The sequence below is a fragment of the Lutra lutra genome, chromosome 6, assembly GCF_902655055.1.
Source record: "Lutra lutra chromosome 6, mLutLut1.2, whole genome shotgun sequence".
In the NCBI taxonomy this organism is placed as follows: domain Eukaryota; kingdom Metazoa; phylum Chordata; class Mammalia; order Carnivora; family Mustelidae; genus Lutra; species Lutra lutra.
The window spans coordinates 4,313,765-4,336,242 of NC_062283.1; the positions used below are offsets into that span (position 1 = coordinate 4,313,765).

General features: G+C 44.4%; 1 protein-coding gene across 3 annotated transcripts in view; it reads left to right on the forward strand.

The window, feature by feature from the left end:
* Positions 1–22,478, forward strand: part of GPLD1 (glycosylphosphatidylinositol specific phospholipase D1) — a 60,247-nt gene that overhangs the window by 17,211 nt on the left and 20,558 nt on the right. For all 3 annotated transcript variants that reach the window (XM_047732354.1, XM_047732357.1, XM_047732355.1), the window contains exons 5-13: positions 3,707–3,785; positions 5,646–5,743; positions 6,141–6,251; positions 7,286–7,334; positions 8,261–8,315; positions 19,302–19,409; positions 19,628–19,655; positions 19,755–19,894; positions 22,150–22,236. In XM_047732354.1, the coding sequence (XP_047588310.1) occupies positions 3,707–3,785; positions 5,646–5,743; positions 6,141–6,251; positions 7,286–7,334; positions 8,261–8,315; positions 19,302–19,409; positions 19,628–19,655; positions 19,755–19,894; positions 22,150–22,236 (755 nt within the window). The remainder of the gene's footprint in view (positions 1–3,706; positions 3,786–5,645; positions 5,744–6,140; positions 6,252–7,285; positions 7,335–8,260; positions 8,316–19,301; positions 19,410–19,627; positions 19,656–19,754; positions 19,895–22,149; positions 22,237–22,478) is intronic.

The window sequence follows — 22,478 nt, forward strand, 5'->3', positions numbered from 1 at the left end:
ACATTTTTAACAATGGAAAGTTAATAGTATTTTCTGCTTTTTAATTAGCAAGTAAATATTTTGTGGGGAGAGATCTTAATGTAAATATACTGTTTCTCATCAAGTTTTAGCCACTGGTTGTAGCATCTCTTTCTAATTTTTGCCTGAAATAATTATTATGATGGTTGCCAAATTGTTTATCTGATTCCATCAGTCTTTCTACATTTCTTGGCTTTCTACTGTTAAAGTAGAGCCATTCCTTGTTCCCCATTCATATATGTACATTAATGGATTTTTATTTAATCGTTTGTTACCTTATCATTCATCTTGACACTGACATTGCCCCAGATTCTGCTTCAAGTTGGCTTTTGTGTCTGTTTATGTGCCTATTTTTTTAAAACCATGAGTTCACGCAAGAATATTTCCAGTTAGGGGCCTTCGCCACATGAATCGTTCTAGCCTTCTCTGTGCCCGCATCTGTGTCCCCTTTCTCCAACACTGAGAATCCTGGCCATCATTCTCAATATATCCTTTGTGCTCAGTCTCCTCGTTTGTGACCAGTGTCCCCAACCACGTTTGGCAAAACCTTCAGTTCTGACACTGCTACCCGAGTTCTTCTGGCCCAGAAACCAAGGAAAAACAAAACGAAACAGAAAAGACCTCTACAACAGAGGAAGGCTTAATATGCTCTGTTGCTTGTGTATTTCATTGAAATTTCTTTTTTTTTTTAAACATTTATTAGCACAAGCAGGAGGAGGAGCAGAGGGAGAAGGAGAAGGAGACTTACATTTTTTCATTTTTGCTCATTTGGTAGGTAGAAAATGGTGTTTTGTTACAGGCTTTATTGGCATTTTAGTTAACGAGGTTAAATATACTTTCAGGTGTTTATCAACTATTTCTATTACGTCTTCTGTGAATCACTTATGTGTTTTGCTCAGTTTTGCACATTTTGCTCATTTCTCTACATTCAATGCGTAAGGATGATTTCTTAAACTTACTTGCCCCATCGTGTGTCAAATGATTCAGTTATTTTTCTCTTCAGTTTGCTTCCAGTGCTCTTCACCGTGCAGAATGCTCCAATTTTTGTGTCGTTAAGTGCATCATTCTATTCTTTTATGGCTTCTGCCTGTATGCTTTCCTTAGAAAAATCATTCCCACTCGAGATTATGCCCTTATTCCTTTTAGTTTTGTCCTGCTCATTCTGTGGCTTCCTGTTCTGCCTTTAACTCTTTGATTCATGTTGTATATATTTTGGCATAAAGCCCGTGAGCAGTCTGGGAACCTCTTGTTGGTCATGTTAATTTCACATCCCTGTCACGTCGGCCACACTGGGTCCCACCAGGAATGGAACCCCCACTGCCCGGGGCTGTGCCGACACCACCGGCTGGGGACTCCATCTTCATTCATCCCACTGTACGTGGTGTGGGCTTGAGTCTGTTTTCTTGCTCTTTATTCTGTTTCCTTGATCTCTTTTGATTCCAATATCCTATTGCTCTTATTTCTGTAGCTTAGAAATACATTTTTCTATTTAAGGGAGCCATCCTCCCCCAGTACTTAATCCCCACCCCCAGCAGCTTCCTATTTTGCTGACACATTTACTTTTCAAAGTTTACTTCAGATTATTTTTCAGTGTTAAACAGTAGCATCTTCTTCACCTAGAAATGCAGATTCAACAAGTTTTAATCATATAAAGCAACCAAGACCAAAGCAAGGTAAATAGTCAATAAAGTTAATTATTATTTTCAAGTGACCAAAGTGCAACTTGCAGGCTATCTTTAGAGAAAAAGGAGACTCCACTGGCTTATGTAATTGATGGCGCTTGGAGCAGAGCTGCGCGCAGAGGTGGGTGGTGGTCTCTCTCCACGTGGGGGACATAGGCCTTCAGCGTTCAGCCTGAAAACCCCCAAGGGAAAGCTCTCGATCAGACGTGCATCTCTGAGCCACAGACTGTGGTGGCCGTGGGGATTCTTCAGTCCTTATGAATAAATTACAAAGTTTAAGGTGGGGCACCTGTGGCCTTGGTTGGGCGTTTGGCTTTAGCTCAGGTCAGGATCTCAGGATCCTAGGATCGAGCCCTATCATTGGCTCCCTGCTCAGCGGGGGAGCCCCTTCCCTTCCTTGCCCTCTACCCCACCCACCTGCTCATGCTCTCTGGCTCTCTCACTCTCTCGCATTCTTTTTCTCAAATAAATAAAATCTTAAAGCTTAGGGAGCACCTAGCTGGCTCAGTTGGAAGAATGTGCAGCTCTTAATCTCAGGGTTGTGAGTTTGAGCCCCAGGTTGGGGGGAGAGGATAGAGATTAGTTAAATACTTTAAAAAAAAAAAAAAAAAGGTTGAGGCTGCACATTTTTACTTTGGCAATCCGAGTTTATCTGCAGATCCTGGAAACCCCTCAGCTAGTTGATGGTGAGCACCCCCCAGAACTGGAGAACTGGGTGTTGATGGTCTCTGAGCTCTGGAAGAGCACACTCGGAGCGGAGCGTCCAGGAAGGGCTCCCAGAGCCTCACGCAGAGCTGGCCTGCAGGGTTCCCCGGTGGCAGCCACGGCCCCTTGTCACCTGTGAGCTGAGGAAGGAGAAGGGGAGAGGGGTTGCGTGTGGAGTCTGGGAACTGTGGCCACAGCTGGGCCGCCTGAAGTGGGTTAGAATGGAATGAGTGAGCCAGTCAACCAAGGAGAACATTGAAATATAATAACTTTTTTTTTCTTTTTAAGATTTTATATATTAGAGAGAGAGAGAGACAGGGCTGGGAGTGAGAGGGAGGGACAAGTAGGGGGAACAGCAGAGGGAGAGGGAGAAGCAGACTCCCCGCTGAGCAGGGAGCCCCACGTGGGACTCGATTCCAGGGCCCTGGGATCATGACCTGTGCCAAAGGCAGAGGCTTGACTGACTGAGCCACCCAGGCGCCCTGAAGTATAATGTTCTTTTACCATAATTTTAAAAGGTAAAGGAGTTTTTAAACCCCCCTAGAAGCCCTCAAGATATCTGACTGTAAAGTACAGGTAACAACTATAAACTTGTATGTGAATAGATCAGTTTATGTGTATATAGTTGACCCTTGAACCAACACTGGGATCAGGGGCGCTGATCCCCAGGCAGTCAGAAACACAAATGTAACTTCTAACTCCCTCCAGACTTAACTACTAGTGGCCTACTGTGGACCGGAACCTTACTGATCAGTTTACACTTACTTTGGAGGTTATATGAATTATATCCTATATCCTTCTAATAAAGCAGCTACAGAAAATACGTGAAAGAAAATACATTTCTAGTACTCCACTATATTTAGCAAAAAAATCTGCATCTGCGTAGACTCATGTGGTTCAAATCTGTGTTCCGGGGTCAGCGGTGTAACTGTGTGTGTGTGTGTGTGTGTGTGTGTGTGTGTGTGTGTGTGTGTGTGTTTTATATGCCTATGTCTGTATTTCTCTCATTGCACTGACTTTTCACTGGATCGCTGAAAATCTCACCACAAACCAGTCAGTGAACTAGCCTTGCGGAAATCCTGCTCTGCTAGTGGCCAGAGAAAGGAGCTGAAATCAAATGAGTGATTTTTGGTCCTTCTTGGCCAGCCTGTGTTTGCTTGGACAGAACCTGAGCTTCTCTGTTGTAGGGTGTCATCTTGGATCATGCCCGAGTTTTTACTACGTGCGTACTTACTCCTTCCTTCTGTCCCCTCCCCAGGCTGCTGCCTCTTGCCCCTAATCTCTGTTTTCCTCTTACCCAGCTGTTACTTGAGCACCAGGATGCGTACCAGGCTGGAGCCGTGTTCCCTGATGCCTTCTACCCCAGCATCTGCGAGAGAGGTAAGCTCGAGTCTCACAGACCCAGTGATGCGGCTTCCACTTGGTTAACAGGAGCAGCTAGGACAGAACTCCCAACAGCGTGTTTCTGTTGTCCTTGGTCACTGACTTGGTTCACATAACTGCATTTTTCATTTAACCAAATCTTACCTACTTAAGTGTAGAAATTCTGAAAATTTTCATGATCCTGTGTGTCCTTAATTTACTACTTTGTGGCAGAAGAGAAAAGATTTTGAAAGCGGTGGAAGGGTCTGGGTTCTCGTTCCTGCTGTGCTATTAGCCTTGTGACCTTCAGAAAGTGTTTCCATGCCTGGGACATAATCATAATAATGTTTCCCTTGCCTCTACCGGACTTTGTTGGTGTTAATGTATATTATTTTGTCGAGTGGTGTGCAGATCTAAGGCAGTGGTATCAGTGACCTGGGCTTGGGGGTAGTATCAGGACCCCGTGTGGGTGTGGAAGGTGCACTCTGGCAGAGAATCGGGGGGTGTTTTGTAGGAGCTATGGGCCTGGTTAAGAAATCTGCAGGAACAGTGCAGGGAGGGAGCAGTTGCCGGAAGGCCCCTGTGAGGGGCCAGTCCTTCATTCAGGGACTGAAGCCAGCCCCCAGGACCCTAAGTCAGGGATCTGGGGGAACGAATACCTTCACCTCCCTTCCTTTTCTCTGATCTCGTCTCCGTTCTCCACATTGGCCGGACCCAACCCACCCAAAGCTGGGGGGCAAAGAGGCCAGTCGGGCTGGTCCCTTCAGGGGCACCGTGCAGGGCAGAGCAGGTTGGACAGAGGGTCTGGAGGGACAAATGAAAGACATCCAGTATATTGGTCGTCACGGAATCCATATTTGGAGTCTCAGGGTCATGGCCATTATCCCAGTGATTTGTTTTTTAAGATTTTATTTATTTGTGAGAGAGAGAGAGAGAGCGAGAGAGAGAGAGAGAGAGAGAGCACACAAGCAGGGGGAGAGGCAGAGCCAGAGGGAGAAGCAGGCTCCCTGGGCAGGCTTCCTTTGGCCTCCGTTCACTAGGATTACAGAGGGGAACAAAAACGTTGCTTAATCGGGCAATTTGGTGAAGGGGGAGGTTTATTCAAAGAGCTGCTGTTACCCTTAATTTGGGATTTTTACTGAATTCTGTAAAATAGGAATTGTAAGTTTTATCTCCAGGAAAACTTAGAGCGGATCAAATTTCTAGTTGTGGTGTCTTTGAAAATCATTTCAAGAAAAGCCGATGGTTTAAAACTGGTTAGAATGTTTTTACTTTAGGGGCACCTGGGTGGCTCAGTGGGTTAAGCCTCTGCCTTCGGCTCAGGTCATGATCTCGGGGTCCTGGGATCGAGCCCCGCATCGGGCTCTCTGCTCAGTGGGGAGCCTGCTTCCTCCTCTCTCTTCCTGCCTCTCTGCCTACTTGTGATCTCTCTCCCTCTGTCAAATAAATAAATAAAATCTTAGAAAAAAAAAGAATGTTTTTACTTCAGTGACAGCAAAACTATTTCAACAGAAGGATCTAAACTCTGGTGTTTTGGTTTCCGTTGCCCCTCGTGACATTTGACAGCCCCCTCCCACCCCCCTGCACCCCACCTGCACTGCCCCCCACCAACTCCAGCACCCTCTACCCACTACCCCGCACAGCTGCTTTCTCCTTCCCTTTAGCACAGAAACGGAAAACCCTTCCAGCCCCGCAGCAGCCCCTGTGATTCCAGATGCTGTGAGCTAGTCCCAGCTTTCTCTCTCCCTCCCAGCTGGCCCTTCTCTTCTAGAGGCTTCCTCTGAACATCAACGGAAGAACACAGGAGGCTGGAAGGGAAGGAAGAGATCTCTCCAGCTTTTCTGGACGGACTCCTGACACCTGCTCTTGTCTCACCAGGGAAGTTCCATGATGTGTCCGAGAGCACGCACTGGACCCCCTTTCTGAATGCCAGCATCCATTATATCCGAGAGAACTACCCGCTTCCCTGGGAGAAGGTAGGCATGGCCTGCCCTCCAGTGCTGAGAAGAAATTCCGCTCCAGACCCCCACCCCTGTCTGCACCCTGTCCCCCCCCAGGCTCCGGGAGAGCAGCTCACCCTTGCTGAGGGTGAGCCCAGGATGCGGTTGGTTAAGACCTGAGCAAACTACTCAGAGAAGTGCGGGAGGTCACCTGGCCGTTTCTGCCCCAAGAGTAATTCCTCTGAAAGCACTTCCAAGGCACCCCCGACACTTCTCCACGAGTCCTTGGTGGGTTTTGTCACTAGAAACTGCAGTGTACCAGCCTCTGTATTGCTCTGAAGGCTCAGGGATGGAAATCCTCTTTATTAAACACCGTAATAGGACTTTTACAAAATAACCCCAGCGCCCGTCCCTCTAATTTGCTTGTTGGCAGGACACGGAGAAACTGGTGGCTTTCCTGTTCGGCGTCACCTCTCACATGGCGGCTGACGTGAGCTGGCACAGCCTGGGCATCGAGCAGGGATTCCTTCGTACCATGGGCGCCGTGAGTACGCGTCGGTGGTGGGTGACTCGAGGGGACTGTTCCGTCCTGCCCGGGACGAAGCCCGGGAGGGAGAACTCGAGGTCACTCAGGGCCATGTGGACGCAAGCGAGACTTCCAGCCCCAGCAGCCGTCCATCTCCAGCTCCTCCTCCCCATTCCCCTTCTTCCCTGGGCTCCCTGCACGTTCGGCCCGCGGGCAGGACCCTGACGTGCACCGAAATCAGCAGTAAATGTGCTGTCCTGTGTCGTCGCAAACAGCATTTGTGAAATTTCACGCTCCAGGCAAGTCGTGTGTCTTAATAAGGACACGAAGAGCTGCCACTCAGTTCTCCTTGGAGTTCTCCTCCGCTCTACGTGTTTGTTCTTTTAAAATTTTCCTCCCTAACATGCAAAAATGTGTTCTTATTTGCGTGTGGTTGACACAGCGTCGCGTGAGCTCCAGGTGGGCGACGTGGCGATCCACCAGCTGTGTGCAGCCGTGTTCGCCCCCCCACCTCTCGTCACCGCCCAGCCCCCCACACTGCCAGTCCCGGTCTTCCCTGGGCTGTGCCTTCATTCCTGTGACTTAGTCACTCCGTAACCTCTTACTCCCTTGCGCCCATTTCGCCCATCTCCCCATGCTGGCTTCCCGCCCCCCCCCCCCTGTTTTCTATATGAAAATGCCAGGGCCCCGAACTCAAATGGCGCCCTTGTTTCTGGAAGCCCCCCTGGTCCCCAGTTGTCGTTGGTCCCATTCTGTGCAGAGCTTACCCTTGGACTCACTGGAGACTGTGTCTACATCCCCAGCGGTGCAAGTGTTTGCAAGAGCTTTGTCTCCAGATGCTAATATGTGGCTCAGCTGCCATTGTAAATTTGTAACAAAAAAATAAAATTATCATTTTTTTTTTTTTTTTTAAATCAAGTCCATCTGTTATGGACCCTTTGCATTGACCAGGTTAGGCGTTCACCTCCTTGCCCCTGGCATGGCTGCAGGGTGGGCTTTGGGCTACAGTCAGTGATACCCGTACACACATCAGATGATTCTCTCTTTCTCAGGTTGACTTTCATGGCTCCTATTCCGAGGCGCATTCAGCGGGTGATTTCGGTACTGTCTACATTTGCCAGGTTTCTTTTGCAATGGTTCTGTCTCCCTTGTCCTAGAGTCACTATTGTACCTTAAATCTGTACTTTTCAACCCCATGTCGAAAAACCTCTCTCCTTAACTGAGACCATCTCATGCTGCATTAGGCCTGGCTATGTGGTTCTCTTGAGCAAAAGTGTCATTTTCATACTCTATGGGGTGGGTATTCAGTCACTTTGGGAAATGGCTAATAACCAGGCAGGTGTCTAGACGACTAGAGAGAGATGCTTCCGGGAGTGGCTGCTGGCAGAGACGTGCGCAGATCATGGCGGACTCCCGCAGTACCTCTTTCTCTCCTGTGTGTGTCAACTTCAACTTATATTAAAAAACCAAGTATTTAAAGTAAAATACAGATTTTTAATCACAGCTCGCCAGTCCATATACTAACTAGCTTTCTATTTTAATATTTCATTTAGAGTACGGCATATCTCATTTGCCATAGAGATGTATTTCCCAAAAGTTGTATGTCTTTATAAAAAGAAATCACAGTTCATCATTGGCATATGTCCTAATTTAGTAAAGCTTTACCCTTATATTAGCTTAAAATTCATTACCTAAGGTCGCCCTCACTTTAACTTGGTACCTCTGTCTTTTTCCTCCCATGAATTATTGAAATAGCCAAAGTAGATGGTGAATGGGATTTTAAAAGAACTTTTATGGTTCATCTTTCTTTCAAGTGAAAAACTTTTGGTTATCTGGGTGTTTCTTAATTCACAAGTCTCACTGGCTAAGCTGTGAATGATCGCTTTTTCTCTGAGATCTGCTTGTACCTAAAACAGCAGAACATGCGGGCAAGGTAGCGAACTCATCACCTGACCGTGCAGATCTGCGGAAAGAAGCCGAGTGTCGTCGCTGACCCACCAAGTGTAAATATTTTTCTCGTGCTTTAGGAGGAGATGTGTTGAGCCAGTTCGAGTTCAATTTTAATTACCTCGCACGGCGCTGGTAAGAACAACTACGCTTACACGTGTGTTCCCTGAATGGCGCTTAGAAGCTGGACCCTTTTCATCCCCGTAGAAAATGCGGCCTCCGATGCAATTAGGCATCAAAAATTTGTAAATTTTGAAAAGCAGAACTGCAGATGAGGACAGTTTAAGATGCTTTGAACTTGTGACTGACACCATATCCGATGCATATTTACAAAAAATAAGATCACATGCATCCGTGTAGCTAACACTTGGCTCACAGCCAAGCCTTCTGGGTGTCTTCTAAGCGCCTCCCGTTCTCTCCCATCGAGAACGTTCTCTCCTCTTCTAAACCGCTCCTGTGGGATTCCTGTTAATCGTTTTGTTGCTTCTCTTCAGAGATGAATACATATGGATGTGTCCATGTACAAAATAGGACGTGATTTTAATCTTCAGATAAATAGAATCGCGTTTCTGGTTCCGAGGTCCGGTCACCTGTGTCTGGCCATGGTGGATTTTCCCCGCTGTGAGGCCATCTGTTACCGCGATGGACCACACGGTGCTCCCTCCCGCGGGGACGGCGGTGTTAGTGCGGAGCGTGTGTGTTTGCTCTACGGGCGGTGTTGCGGTGAACATCTCGTACGTTTGTGCACCGCAGGGGGGTCTCTCATCCTCAGCACCGGACACGGAACTGGCAGGGAGTCCTGGGGTGGACGCGAGTTCAGCATCAGTGAGCCGAGGCTTTCAGAAAGGCCTTCCCAGCGGACCCTGTCCTCGGGCGTATGTGGTAGATCTACTTCCCCTGCGTTCTCCGGGACTTGGTCTTGTCCAACTTAAAATACAGTCTGTTTGGTGTGTACTGGTATCTTACTGATGTTTTCATTTGCATTTCCCAGTGATTAATGAGGCTGAAAGTTCCTTCATACTTTACGGATCATCTGTGTTTGATACTCCGTGAACATCTTGTTTAGCTTTTAGCCTAGTTTTCTGTTGGTTGGTTTGGCCTTTTTACTTACTGGTGAGTGGTCCTTGTGTATTAGGGCTTCTAATCTTTGTTGGTTTATCATTTATTTGTTACAAATATCTTTTTATACTTTGGGACTTTTTTTTATTTATGATGTATCTTAATAAACAGAACTTAATTTTAATGTAGTTGACTATATCTTTTCCTTTGTAATTTGTGCTTTCGACGTCTGATTTAAGAAATCCTTCCCTACCTTTTGGGGATGAGGTCATTCTCTTCCTCCTTGGCCTTCAAAAGCTTTTATGGTTTTATTTTTTTAAACTTTGTCTTTCATTTACCTGGAGTTAATTTTCTGTATGTTCTGAGATAGAATCTGATTTTCTTTCTTTCTGTGGATGTAACTTAGATAGTCCCCAAATCAGGACACTTATCCATAGTCTCCCCCCCCCCTTTTTTTTTTTTTGTGGGCTTTCTATTCTCTTCTATTGATCTACTTGTCCATGAGCAATATTGATTTTTTCTTTTTAAATTACAGTGGCTTTATAATACATCTTGATATCTAGTAGGGCTGGTCTCTCAGCCTATCCTTTTTCTTCAGACATACCTTGCCAAATCTTTTGCCTTGGCTCTTTCAAATAAAGTGAGAAGAGCAAGCTGCCATGTTCTAAGAAAGATCTTGTTGGGGTTTTGATTAGAGTTGTATTGAATCTAGAGATCCATTGGAAGAGCATTAACAACTTTGAAATATTGAGTCTTCTCAATATGCTATATATTTTATTTAAGCCCCCTTTAGTGACTTTAACTAAACTTGTCTAAGTTTTTCCCTTCAAGGTCTTACATGTTTTGTTCAATTTTGTTGCAGAGACTTTTTATTTGCTACCATAAATGGTAACTTTCAGTACCAGTTTTATTTTCTAGCTGATTGTTGCTGTGTAGAATGCAAGTGACTTTCTCATTTTGATTTTTGCTTCTAGCCACATTTCTAAACTCCCTCATTCATTCTAATGTTTCCAGAGATGTTTTTGAATTTACTGTATACTCACAGTGCATCATCTACAAATTGCGACCATTTTGCTTTTCCTTTCTCAGTCTTTAGCCTGTGTGATTCAGCAGAAAGAAGAAAGTTATAAAGTTTTCAGTACAATAGAAGTGGCGATACTGAGCATACTTACCTTGTTTGTGACCTTAAAGAGAATGCTTTCAAAATTTCATCAGACACAATGTTTGCCCTGGGTTTTTGTGAATATCCTTAATCAGCTTAAGGCAGTTTCCCTCTATTTCAGTTTGCTAGTAGTAATTATGAAATAACTTCACACATGTTGAAACTCTTACTCTGCATCTGTTGAAATAGTTCCCTCTTTTTTAATCTGATAATATAGCACTTGTACTAATCTATTTGCCAATATTTAATCAAGTTGAATTCCTGGCACAAAACCAACTTAGCAATAGTATATTTCCTTTTTAATATTTGTTGCATCTGTTACTGCCTGGGATTTTGTATTTTTATTTATGGGTGAGTTCATGCTATCATTTTCCTTTCTTCTTGTTTGGTTTTGGTATCAAGGTTATGCTAGTTTCATGATATCAGGAGGAAAGTTCTTTTCTTTTCTGTTCTCTGGAAGTCTCTGTAAGATCAACACTTTGATTGCTTCAATGTTTGGTAGAATTTGTAAAGCTCTCTAGGCATGGTGTTCTCTCTCTACAGGGACTTCTTAAAAACTTCAGTCATGGTTATAGGACTACACAGTTTTTCAATTTCCTCTTAAGGTGTTCTGTTTTTCTAGGGTTTTTCCATTTCATCTAAATGTTTAAAGATTGTGACTTGAAGTTCTTAATATTTTACTGTCTATTTTCCTTATTTGTACTCGTGTTCCCTTGTTATCTTGATCCTGACGTTTCTTGCATTTTTCAATTAGTCTCATCTAATATATTGCAGTTTCATTATTGTAAAGAATGGGTTTGGGTTTTTGATCCTCTCTATTATGTGTTCATTTTCTCTTTCATTACTTTTTACTCATATATTTATTTTCTTTAGGTTCTTATGAAATTTGTGGAGTCTTTTTTTTTTTAAGTTTTTAAATTTAATTCCAGTGTAGTTAACATGCAGTGTCACATTAGTTTTGGGTGTACAATACGGTGATTCAGCAATTCTCTACGTTACTCAGTGCTCATCAAAAGTGTGTTCTTGGGACGCCTGGGTGGCTCAGTTGGTTAAGCAGCTGCCTTCGGCTCAGGTCATGATCCCAGCGTCCTGGGATCGAGTCCCACATCGGGCTCCTTGCTTGGCAGGGAGCCTGCTTCTCCCTCTGCCTCTGCCTGCCATTCTGTCCGCCTGTGCTCGCTCTCTCTCCCTCTCTCTCTGACAAATAAATAAAATCTTTAAAAAAAAAAAAAGTGTGTTCTTAATGCCCTCCACCTGTTTTACCCATCCCCACCCATCTCCCCTCAGTTTGTCCTGTATAGTGAAGAGTCTCTTTCTTGGTTTGCCTCTCTCTCTCTCTCTCCCTCTCCCCCCTCATTTGTTCATTTTTTTTCTTAAGTTCCACATATGAGTGAGATCATATGGCTTTTGTCTCTATTTCACTTAGCATTATACTAACTCCATCCATGTTACGAATAGCAAGATTTCATTTTTTATGGCCAAGTAATATACCATTGTCTGTATATACCACTTTTTCCATTCATCAGTCAATGGACATTGGGCTGCTTCCATAACTTGGCAAATGTAAATAATGTTGCTATAAACACGGAGTGCATGTATCCCTTTGAAATAGTGTTTTTGTGTTTTGGAGGTAAATACCCAGTAGCACAATTGCTTGGTCATAAGGCAGTTCTAGTTTTAACCTTTGAGACACCTGCATCCTGTTTCCCACAGTAGCTGCACCAGTTCGCATTCCCACCAACAGTGCACGAGGGTTCCTTTTTCTCTACATCCTCCCCAGTACTTGTTGTTTGTGGGTGTTTTGTTTTTTCCTCATTCTAGAGGTGTGAGGTGATCGCTCATTGTAGTGTTGATTTGCATTTCCCTGATGACTGATGCTGAACATCTTTTCATGTGTCTGTTGGCCATTTGTATGTCTTCTCTGGAGACATGTCCATGTTCTCTGCTCATTTTTAATTGGATTATTTGGGAGGTTTTTTTTGTATTGACTTATATTAATTCTTTATATATTTTGGATACTAGCCCTTTATCATATATGTCATTTGCAAGTATCTTCTCCCATCCCACATAATATTTTTTAGCTTTTCTGATTGTTTCCTTCATTGTGCAGAGCTTTTTATTTTGAGGAAGCCCTAATAGTTTGTTTTTGCTTCTATGTCCCTTGTCTCAAGAAACATACCTAGGAAAATGTTGCTATGGCTGACGTCAGAGAAATTACTGCCTTTACTCCCTTCTAGGATTTTTATAGTTTCAGATATCACATTTAGGTTTTTAATCCATTTTGGAATTTATTTTTGTGTGTGGGTGTAAGAAAGTGGTCCAGTTTCATTTTTTTGCATGTAGCTGTCTGAACATCCCAGCACTATTTGTTGAAGGAGACTGCCTTTTTCCCATTGGACATTCTTTCATATGTGGAGATTAATGAACATATAATTGTGGGTTCATTTCTGGGTTTTCTATTCTTTTTTTTTTTAAAGATTTTTATTTATTTATTTGAGAGAGACACAGGGAGAGCATGAGCGAGGAGAAGGTCAGAGGGAGAAGCAGACTCCCCATGGAGCTGGGAGCCTGATGTGGGACTCCATCCCGGGACTCCAGGATCATGACCTGAGCTGAAGGCAGTCGTCCAACCAACTGAGCCACCCAGGCGTCCCTGGGTTTTCTATTCTGTTGCATTGATTAATGTGCCTGTTTTGTGCCAAGATCATACTGTTTTGAACTTGAAATCTGGAATTGTGATGCCTCCAGCTTTGCTTTCCTTTTTCAAGATTGCTTTGGCTATTTGGGGTCTTTTGTTCTAGCTCTTGAAAGATGCCATTGGTATTTTGATAGGGATTATCTTTTTTTTTTTTTTTTTTTAATTAAGTAGGCTCCATGCCCAGTGTGGAACCCAACAAGGAGTTTGAACTCATTACCCTGAGATCAAGAGCTGAGATCAAGAGTTGGTCACTTAAAGACCTGAGCAGTCCACGCGTCCTGATTTAGGATTGCATTAAATGTGAAGATGGCCTTGAGTAGTATCTACCTGTCAACAATATTCTTCCAATCCATGAACCTGGAGTGTCTTTTTTTTTTTTTAAGATTTTAAAAAAGATTTTATTTGTCAGAGAGCACAAGCAGGCAGAGGCGAAGTGAGAAGCAGGCACCCTGTTGGACAAGGAGCTGAAGGCAGAGTCTTAACCGACTGAGCCACCCAAGCCTCCCTGGAATGTCTGTTCATTTCTTTGTATCATCTTCAGTTTTTTTTTTTTTTAATCAGTGTTTTATAGTTTTCAGAGTACAGGTTTTGCACCTCTTTATTTCTAGATATTTTATTGGTTTTGGTGCAATTCTAAATGGGATTGTTAATTTCTCTTTCTGCTACTTCATTATTCATATATGAAAATTCAACAGAATTTTATACATTGACATTTGTGTCCTATGATCTTAGTGAATCCATTTACCAACTCTTGACAGTTTTTTGTGGAGTCTTTAGGTTTTTCATATAAAGTATTGTGTCATCTCCAAATAGTAAAAATGTTATTTCTTCCTTATCAATTTGGGTGCCTTTTATTTCCTTTTTTTTTGTTTTTAAGATTTTATTTATTTATTTGTCAGAGCACAAGCAGGGGGAGTGTCAGGCAGGTGGGGAAGCAGAATCCCTGTGATGTAAGGAGCCAGATCGGGGACTCAATCCAGGACCCTGGTATCATGATCTGAGCCCATGGTGAATGGCTAACTGACTGAGCCACCAAGATGCCAGGCCTTTTGTTTCTTTTTGTTGTCCGATTGCTGTAGCTAGGACTTCAAGTACTATGTTAAATAACAGTGGTGAAAGTGGACACACTCGTCTTATTCCTGACCTTGAAAGAATCTCAGTTTCTTACCATCGAGTATGATGTTCACTGTGGATTTTTCATACAAGGTCTTTGTTATGTTGAGGCACGTTCTCTCTAAACCTACTTTGTAGAGGTTTTTTGTTTTTGTTTTTGAATCATGACTGGATGTTGTACTTTGTCAAATGCTTTTCCTGCATCTGTTCAAATGATCTTCTTTTTTTTTAAAGATTTTATTTATTTATTTGACAGAGATCACAAGTAGGCAGAGAGGCAGGCAGAGAGAGAGAGGAGGAAGCAGGCTCTCCACAGAGCAGAGAGCCCGATGCGGGGCTCAATCCCAGGACCCTGGGATGATGACCTGAGCCGAAAGCAGAGGCTTTAACCCACTAAGCCACCCAGGCGCCTCTCAAATCATCTTCTTAATGGTGTAATTTGTGTTGATTGATTTGTGAATATTGAACTACCCTTTCAATCCAGCAATATGGTGAGTTTTTTTTTTAATGTATTATTGGATTTGGTTTGCTGGTATCTTTTCGAGGAATTTTGCATCCGTGTTCATGACACATACTGGCTTATAGTTCTCTTTTTTTGTGGTGTCTTTATCTGGTTTTGATATCAGGGTAATGCTGGCCTCATAGAATGAATTTGGAAGTTTTCCTTCCTCTTATGTTTTTTGGAATAGTTTGAGAATAGGTATTAACTCCTTAAATATTTGGTAGAATTTGCCTGTGTAGCAATCTGGTCCTGGAATTTTGTTTGTTGGGAGTTTTTTTATTACTGATTCAATGTCATTGCTGGTAATCAGTCTGTTCAAATTTTCTACTTCTTCTTTCAGTTTTGGTAGTTTGTATGTTCTTAGGAATTTTTCCATTTCTTCTAGGTAGTCCAACTTGTTGGCATATAGCTTTTCATAATATTCTGTTACAGTTTTTTGTCTTTTTTGTGGTATCATTTATTTCTCTTCTTTTGGGGGGGTTTTGTTTATTTAAAATCTCTCTCTCTCTCTCTTCTGATGAGTCTGGCTAAATGTTTATCAATTTTAATTGTCTCAAAAAAACAGCTCATGGATTCATTGATCTGTTCTCTTGGTGTTTAGTTTCTACATCCTTTATGTCTGCTCTACTCTTCATCATTTCCTTCCTTCTACTGGTTTGGGTTTGGTTTGTTCTTTTTCTGGCTCCTTTAGGCATAAGGTTGGGTTGTTTACTTGAGATTTTTCTTGGTCCTTGAGGTAGGGCCTGTATTGCTGTAAACTCTCCTCTTTTAGAACCCCTATTGTTGAATCCCAAAGGTTTTGGACGGTTAGACTGTTTGCATATTCATTTGTTTCAGTGTAAACTGTAATTTCTGATTTCCCAGTTGACCCACTCATTCTTCAGTAGCTTGTTTAACTAACTTTGTGTATTCGAGTTCTTTCCAGTTTTTGTAATTTCTAGTTTCCTAGCACTTGTGGTCAGAGAAGATGCATGGTATGACTTTGGTCTTTTTGAATTTGTCGAGGCTTGTTGTTTGGTAGGGAAGTAGTGATCCGTTCTGGAGTGTTCCATGTGCACTGGAAAAGAATGTGCATTCTGCCGTTTCAGGATAGAATGTTCTGATTACATCGGTTAGATCCATCTGATCTGAGGTGTCCGTCAAAGCCCTTGTTGATGTTCTGTTCGGGTGATCTGTCCGTTGATGTGAGTGGGTGTTCAAGTCCCCTGCTGTTATTGTGTTAGTATCAGCCACTTCCTTTCTGCTTGTTACTAACTATTAGTAACCAACTGCTCGGTTGCTCCTGTAGTGGGAACATAAATATTGACAGTTGTTATACCTTCTTGTTGGATGGGGACCTTTTTGATTACATAGTGCCCTTACTTGTCTCTTGTTATAGTGTTTTATTTTTTATTTTTTAGTGTTTGTTTTAAAGTCTATTTGTCCAATATAAGTATTGCTACCCTAGCTTTGTTTTGACATACGTTTCCATGATAAATGCGTCTCTATCCCCTCACTCTCAGTCTGCAGGTGTCTTTCACTTTATGTTGAGTCTCTTGTAAGCAGCCTACAGGTGAATCTTGTTTTGTTTTGTTTTGTTTTAATCTATCTTGTCACCCCATGTCTTTTGATTGGAGCATTTCGTCCATTTACATTCAAGGTAATTATTGACAGGAGTATATTTAGTGCCATCTTGTTACTTATCTTGTGCTTTCTTTAGTTTCTTTCTGATCCTTCTCTTACTCTCTTTCATGATTAGTTGGCTTTCTGTAGTGATAGACTTGGATTCCTTTCTCTTTATTTTTTGCATATCTATTAGTGGTTTTTGATTTATGGCTATATATAACATCTTTTGCTTACCTCAGTCTGTATTAAGCTGATGGTTGTTTAATTTAAACCCATTCTTTACTCGTCATTTTAGAGATACGGTGTCATAATTTACATCCTTTTATTTTGTGAATCCCTCTCTGCACATGCACACAAGCAGGGGAAGTGGCAAGCAGAGAGAGAAGCAGGCTCTCCCCTGAGCTGGGAGCCCGATGATGTGGGAGCTCCATCCCAGGATCTTGGGATCATGACCTGAGCTGAAGGTAGATGCTTAACCAACTGAGCCACCCAGGTGTCCTGTCATGCTGTCTCTTTAAGGGCAGAGACTCAGCTTCTTGTCACTACCTGGACTCTCCCTGAGCTAAGCCCACTGATTTTTTTTTTTTTTTTCCAGGCTTTAAGTCCCACTGGCTAGAACTCAGAACATTTGGCCCCTCTTTTCAAAGCTAAATGCTGTGGGGATGTAGCTCCCACTTTCGGGATCCGCAGTGTGATAATCTGCTTCTCCCACCCACCCCAAAACCATGGCTCCCTCTCTGTGGTCGCCAGACCTGTGGGGTTTAGCACCCGACCATGTCTCAGACTTTTCCACTCGCCTTGATCTGGCCTCTTCTCTACATTTACTTGTGGAGTTTCCTCTGCCGCGCGCGTGTGTGTGTATATGCATGTGTATGTGTTTTAATTATTTATTTTAGTAATGTTTATCCTCAATGTAGGGCTTGAACCCACAGGCCTGAGATCAAGAGGCCCTCGCTCTTCTGACTGAGCTAGCCAGGTGCCACTCTTCTGTTGGCTTTTGAGTTTTCTGGGTTGTTTGCACTGGTGTGAGTGTTGTCGAGTTTTATCTGTGAGCTGAGCTCCATCTCGGTTCCTCCTACTCTGCCATCTTTGCCCGCGGTCTCCCGTTGAGTCCTGATCTAAGGTCTAGCATATAATCAACTCTTGTAAATATCCCATCTCTGCTTGAAGAGAATGTTCTCCAGTTTTTGACCTAATGTTACATATATCCTTATTACTGTAAGCTTATTAATTTACTGTTAAAATTATAAATAAAATGGCCCTTTTGTATTAGGTTGATGTAATAATTAGAGAAAAATTTGTTAAAAAATTTCCCCCATCGATGGTGAATTTTTTTTTCCATTTCTCCTTGAGGGTCTTTCAACTTGCTATGTATATGTTTTGAAGATATGTTGTTAAATACATTCAAGTATAAAAATCTTACGTCTTTCTGGTGAGTTGGCCCTTTTCCTCTTGGCATAGTGACCCTCCTCATCTCTGATGAATGAATTGCCTTCAGGTGTCCTTCAGCAGCTCTTATGGGAGTTTAGCTCATCTCCTGGTCATGTCCCATGCTGCTCGAAGTGCTCATGGCTGGACATAGACTCGCATCCCTTCAGCGAGGATTTCTCTGGACTTCTGTAGGCTGCGTCGGGGCACATGAACCTAGGACCACGTTGCATTACATTCAGCTCTTGAAGTTTTCCTGATTACAGAAACAGCATGAATGCAGGAAAGGACATTTGCGGGACTGGTAGTAGTTACCAGTGGTCAGGGGAGATCTGTTTTTCCCCTACTCAATCGATTTTCAGGATGAAGCCCGGTTTCTTTGCTGTCCTTTTTAGTAGGCTGGGTTTGTTTCTCGCGGATACTCATGCAGAGGCTGTAGCTTTTAGTGCAGTGGCTCTTCTGAAACGGGCTGCTGTGGCTGGTTCCTACGCTTCAGCCCGCATCTCTGGTGTGTGCACAGCCATCGGAAAATCTCCAAGGGCTCGGGGCACAGGCTGGCTTCCACACTTGCTTATTACCTCTTCAAGCTTCCAGATTCAATTTGTTTTGGGCCTTTGGAAAATTTGCACTTTCTTGCTAGTGGGGTGATTCATCTAAAAAAATATTTTGTTATTTTGTCTGGCCTGAAGCTGCTTTTGCTGGGAGGATGCTCTGGGGCACTTAGAAATTAAAAAGTGGGCATCACCATAGATTCTTTCTTATAAATACACTAAAATCAGGTTTTGTTTGGTTGTGATTTCTGTGTGATACAGTCTAAGGCTTCAGAAATGAAGCCGGAAGCTGGTTCAGCATTCGTCTCACACGTGGTCTCTTCTTCCAGCTGAAGTAACAGCAGTTGTCAGCTAGAGGCCTGACTTGGGTGCTTCTTACCATACGCTGTGTGCTCTGAAACTGGGATGGGGGTGAGGAGCCATTTTTGGTGTTTTAAAATAATAACTTTGGGGTACTTTGGTGGCTCAGTCAGTGAAGCATCTGACTCTTGATTTCAGCTCAGGTCCTGATTTCAGGGTGGTGAGATTGAGCCCCGTGTCGGCTTCCGCACTGGGCACATAGCCTGCTTGAGGTTCTTTCTCCCTTTCTCCCTCTGCCCCTCCCTCCCTGCTCTCTCTCTCAGAAATTAATAATAACTTTTGAGAATAGTTCAGTCCTCCAGGGAATAAAATATATTGTTCCTTGAGCTGTGAATTCACAAGACGAAACATTCATTTTCTATTTCAGAGCTAGATTCCGATCTTTGAGCGCACCTTCGACGGTCGGATTGGGGTGTCCGTTGTTGGTTCGCGTCCTGCGCTGTAGTGCACACTGATGTCTGCTGGGAATGTGGCAGTACCAGCCGCATCCTTGTGGCTTGAGGGTAGCATTAAATACAGAGTCCATGGAGGGCCCCTTGCATAGTGCCTGGCATGGAACAATCATGCAGTAAATGGTCAATGCTTCTGCTGCCGATATTCCCTCTAATTTCAGAATCTTATTTTATTCCAATGCTTTTCTCAGGTACGTGCCTGTTGAAGATCTGCTGGAAATTTACAAGCAACTCTATGGCCGAGAAGTCATCACCAGAAGTGCAATTGTTGACTGTTCATACCTTCAGTTCTTGGAAATGTAGGTGTGACCCAGAGGAAAATTTGTAGCTGAGCTTAGTGTGACTTCCTTAGTGCGCGTTTCGACGTTTTAGTTTCCCGAGTTGGATTTCTGGATTTCTGCTTTCTCCAAAGGCAGTGGCGTGAGAGCAGACACCTGTGGGTGGGACCTGTTGTTGACTTGCTTCCCGTCTTTGTCCAAACCTCACTCAACGGGCACAATTTTTGTTCATGTTGCAGGTACGGAGAGATATTAGCTATTTCCAAGGTAAAGAAAGGCTTCATTCTTTAGAACCTTCATTTAAAGGATTATAAAGATACCAGAAAAAACACTTACTGATAAGTTTTCTTTTTTTGTGTGCCATAGCTTTATCCCACGTACTCCAGAAAGTCTCCATTTTTGGTGGAACAATTCCAAGAGTATTTCCTGGGGGGACTGGATGACATGGCATTTTGGTCCACTAATATCTACCGTCTGACGAGCTTCATGCTGGAGAACGGGACCAGGTGAGACACTGGCCCACTTCTCCCACCGGCCACTCCTGCCCCGTCCCTCCCTCTCCTGGTGCTGCTCTCAGGTTTCCACCTGATCAGATGAAAAGGTCTCACGACATCCCAGCCTCTCCTAAGTATGCAACCTGCCCCGGCACTGAGTGGGCTTGGGGGGTGGGTCTGGAGAGGGAGCTGTGGAGGCAGCACCCTGTGCAGGAAAGGGCAGGGTGTGAAGCCCGAGCAGCAGCCGTGAAGTGGGAGAGGGTTGTCGGGCTGCATCTGCACCAGGCGGCTCTTCCAGGTCGAGGGGCACAGGCTCTAAATCGGAGGGACGTAGATCCGAGTGGCTTCGGGATATTGTGTGTGGGATGATGTTCTTCGGCCTTGAAAACATCTGCCAGTACACAGAGGCTGTTAACCGTAACTGCATGCCGGGATCTGAAACAAAATCGCCTTGCATGATCAAGTCGGTATTAGGCCGTGAGTGTTAAACCTGTTTTAAACCGTTGGTAAACAGGAAAGAGTCCCATATAAATACTATTTTTTTAATAGTGAAATAAGCCTCCTGTAACATCCCCAGGCTCTCCTCCTGTGGCCAGGATTTTAAGCGCACATGACACTAGAGGATGAGTCTCAGAATTTGCAGGACCTGCCTCTCACTGCTGAGTTATTCCAAGCAAGTAGCTGAACCTCCCTAAGCTTTGTGTTCTCCTCTGTGAAATGGGGACAGTAACAGTCGTCTGTCACGGGGTTGTCGGGAGGAGCACACGAGGTCACTCAGGTAAACGGGTCAGCGTGTAGATGGCACTTGAAGTGTGTTGATGCGGGTGTTGTTATTACGGAAGGAAGTGAAGTCTGCGTTGGTCACGTGAGCGTGAGGGGCTCGTACTTGCTGTCTCCAGCCCGTAGGTCACGATCCTCGAGTGGAGAACAACGCTAGTGTTCGTTTCGGTTAGGCCGTCCAAATAGCTACAGGCAGCTAGACGTTACTCTTTAATTGGGGAACTGTTTTTGTCTCTCGATGTCTGTTCTAATTTGTCAAGGCGGAAAATTCCATGAATTGGCTGCACCTTTACACAGAGGAAGATTCGTCAGCATTTGTGGAACTGAATGGGAACTTTGGAGAAAGCTCCAAAGAAAGAGGACACAGATTCATGAGGGAAAGAAATAGTGTACATAGTTTCATGTTATAAGCATTTGTTACCTGATAATTATCTTCCAAAGCAATGTGTTGCTTGAAACTCCTAGTGTGTCTTCCTAAAGAAACAGTGGAAGAATGGTGGTCACATTCCCAGCCGGAGCTCTACGTAATTCAGAGACAATTCACAGGGCGCCTGGGTGGCTCAGTCAGTGAAGCCGCTGCCTTCGGCTCAGGTCATGATCTCAGGGTCCTGGGATCGAGCCCCATGTTGGGCTCCCTGCTCAGTGGGGAGCCTGCTTCCCCCTCTGCCTGCAGCTCCCCCTGCTTGTGCTCTCCTGCTCTCTCTCCCTGTCAGATAAATAAGTAAAATCTTAACGAGAACAACAACAAAGATTACCCGTAACTGTAGTGCTCTTATTTATTGCAAGGCTGCCGTCCGGATCCTGGTGGAGGAGTCTGAGGAATTCCCATCCTAATCCTGGTGGGAATTTGAGGAAGAAACTTTTCCTAAGCTTGAAGCTGGCCCCAAGAAAGATTCTGACAGAAGTTTGTCTTCAGCCTCTCCTGACCTCATTTTCTGAACTCCTTGCCCCCGTGGGGTGGGCTCCACGCTCCCAGCCTCCCTCCGCGATCACCGTCCACTCTTCTAATGGAGTCCGCCCTCCCTTAGTGCTTTTTCCGGAGGCGATGGAAAGTTCACCTTATGTACTCTCGGTGGCCTTGTCCATTCACAAATCTTTGTTTTTAAAGGAATGAGTTTGAGAGACTAAGACCTATTTGAGCAGAAATGGGCATGATCGGGCAGAGAGGGGCGCAGTTAGGAATCCGTTTCTGTCCGTCTTGAACTTCCGGGCGGTTCACGTCAGCCTGGGGCTGCTGGGCAGGGGCGGGGGGCAGCTGTGAGTCTGGCTGACCCAAGCGTGGGGCCGCCTGTGTCACCATCCTGCTACCTGCAGTCATGGGCCATCATCAGTTAGGACCCGAGCTCCTCACCTGCCGCGTCTGGCTCTGCAGTGAGCCCTGGACCCTTCACAGCCAGAGACAGTGTGACGTGCACCGTGATTCTCAGTAAGACTGATGCTTGCCAGGGAGGTAAGAAAATGCCTGATTCCTTTGCCTCTCTCCCCAGCCACTGTAGCCTGCCCGAGAACCCTCTGTTCATCACATGCGTCCGGGCAGGTGGGCCGTGCGGCGGCCAACCAGCCAGCAGCCAGGGGTAAGTGGATTCCAGAACCTTCCTAGAGAAAGGACATCTCGGGGCACCTGGGGAATCAGTCGGTTAAGCATCTGCCCTCTGCTCAGGTTATGACCTCAGGGTCCTGGGATCCAGCCCTGCGTGGGGCTCCCTGCTCAGGGAATAAATAAAATCTTTAAAAAAAGAAAAAGACAGAACATGTGCAGCTTCCCAGAATCACGACCTCGCTGGTGTGCAGGAATGGAGGTAAAGAGCGCAGCGGT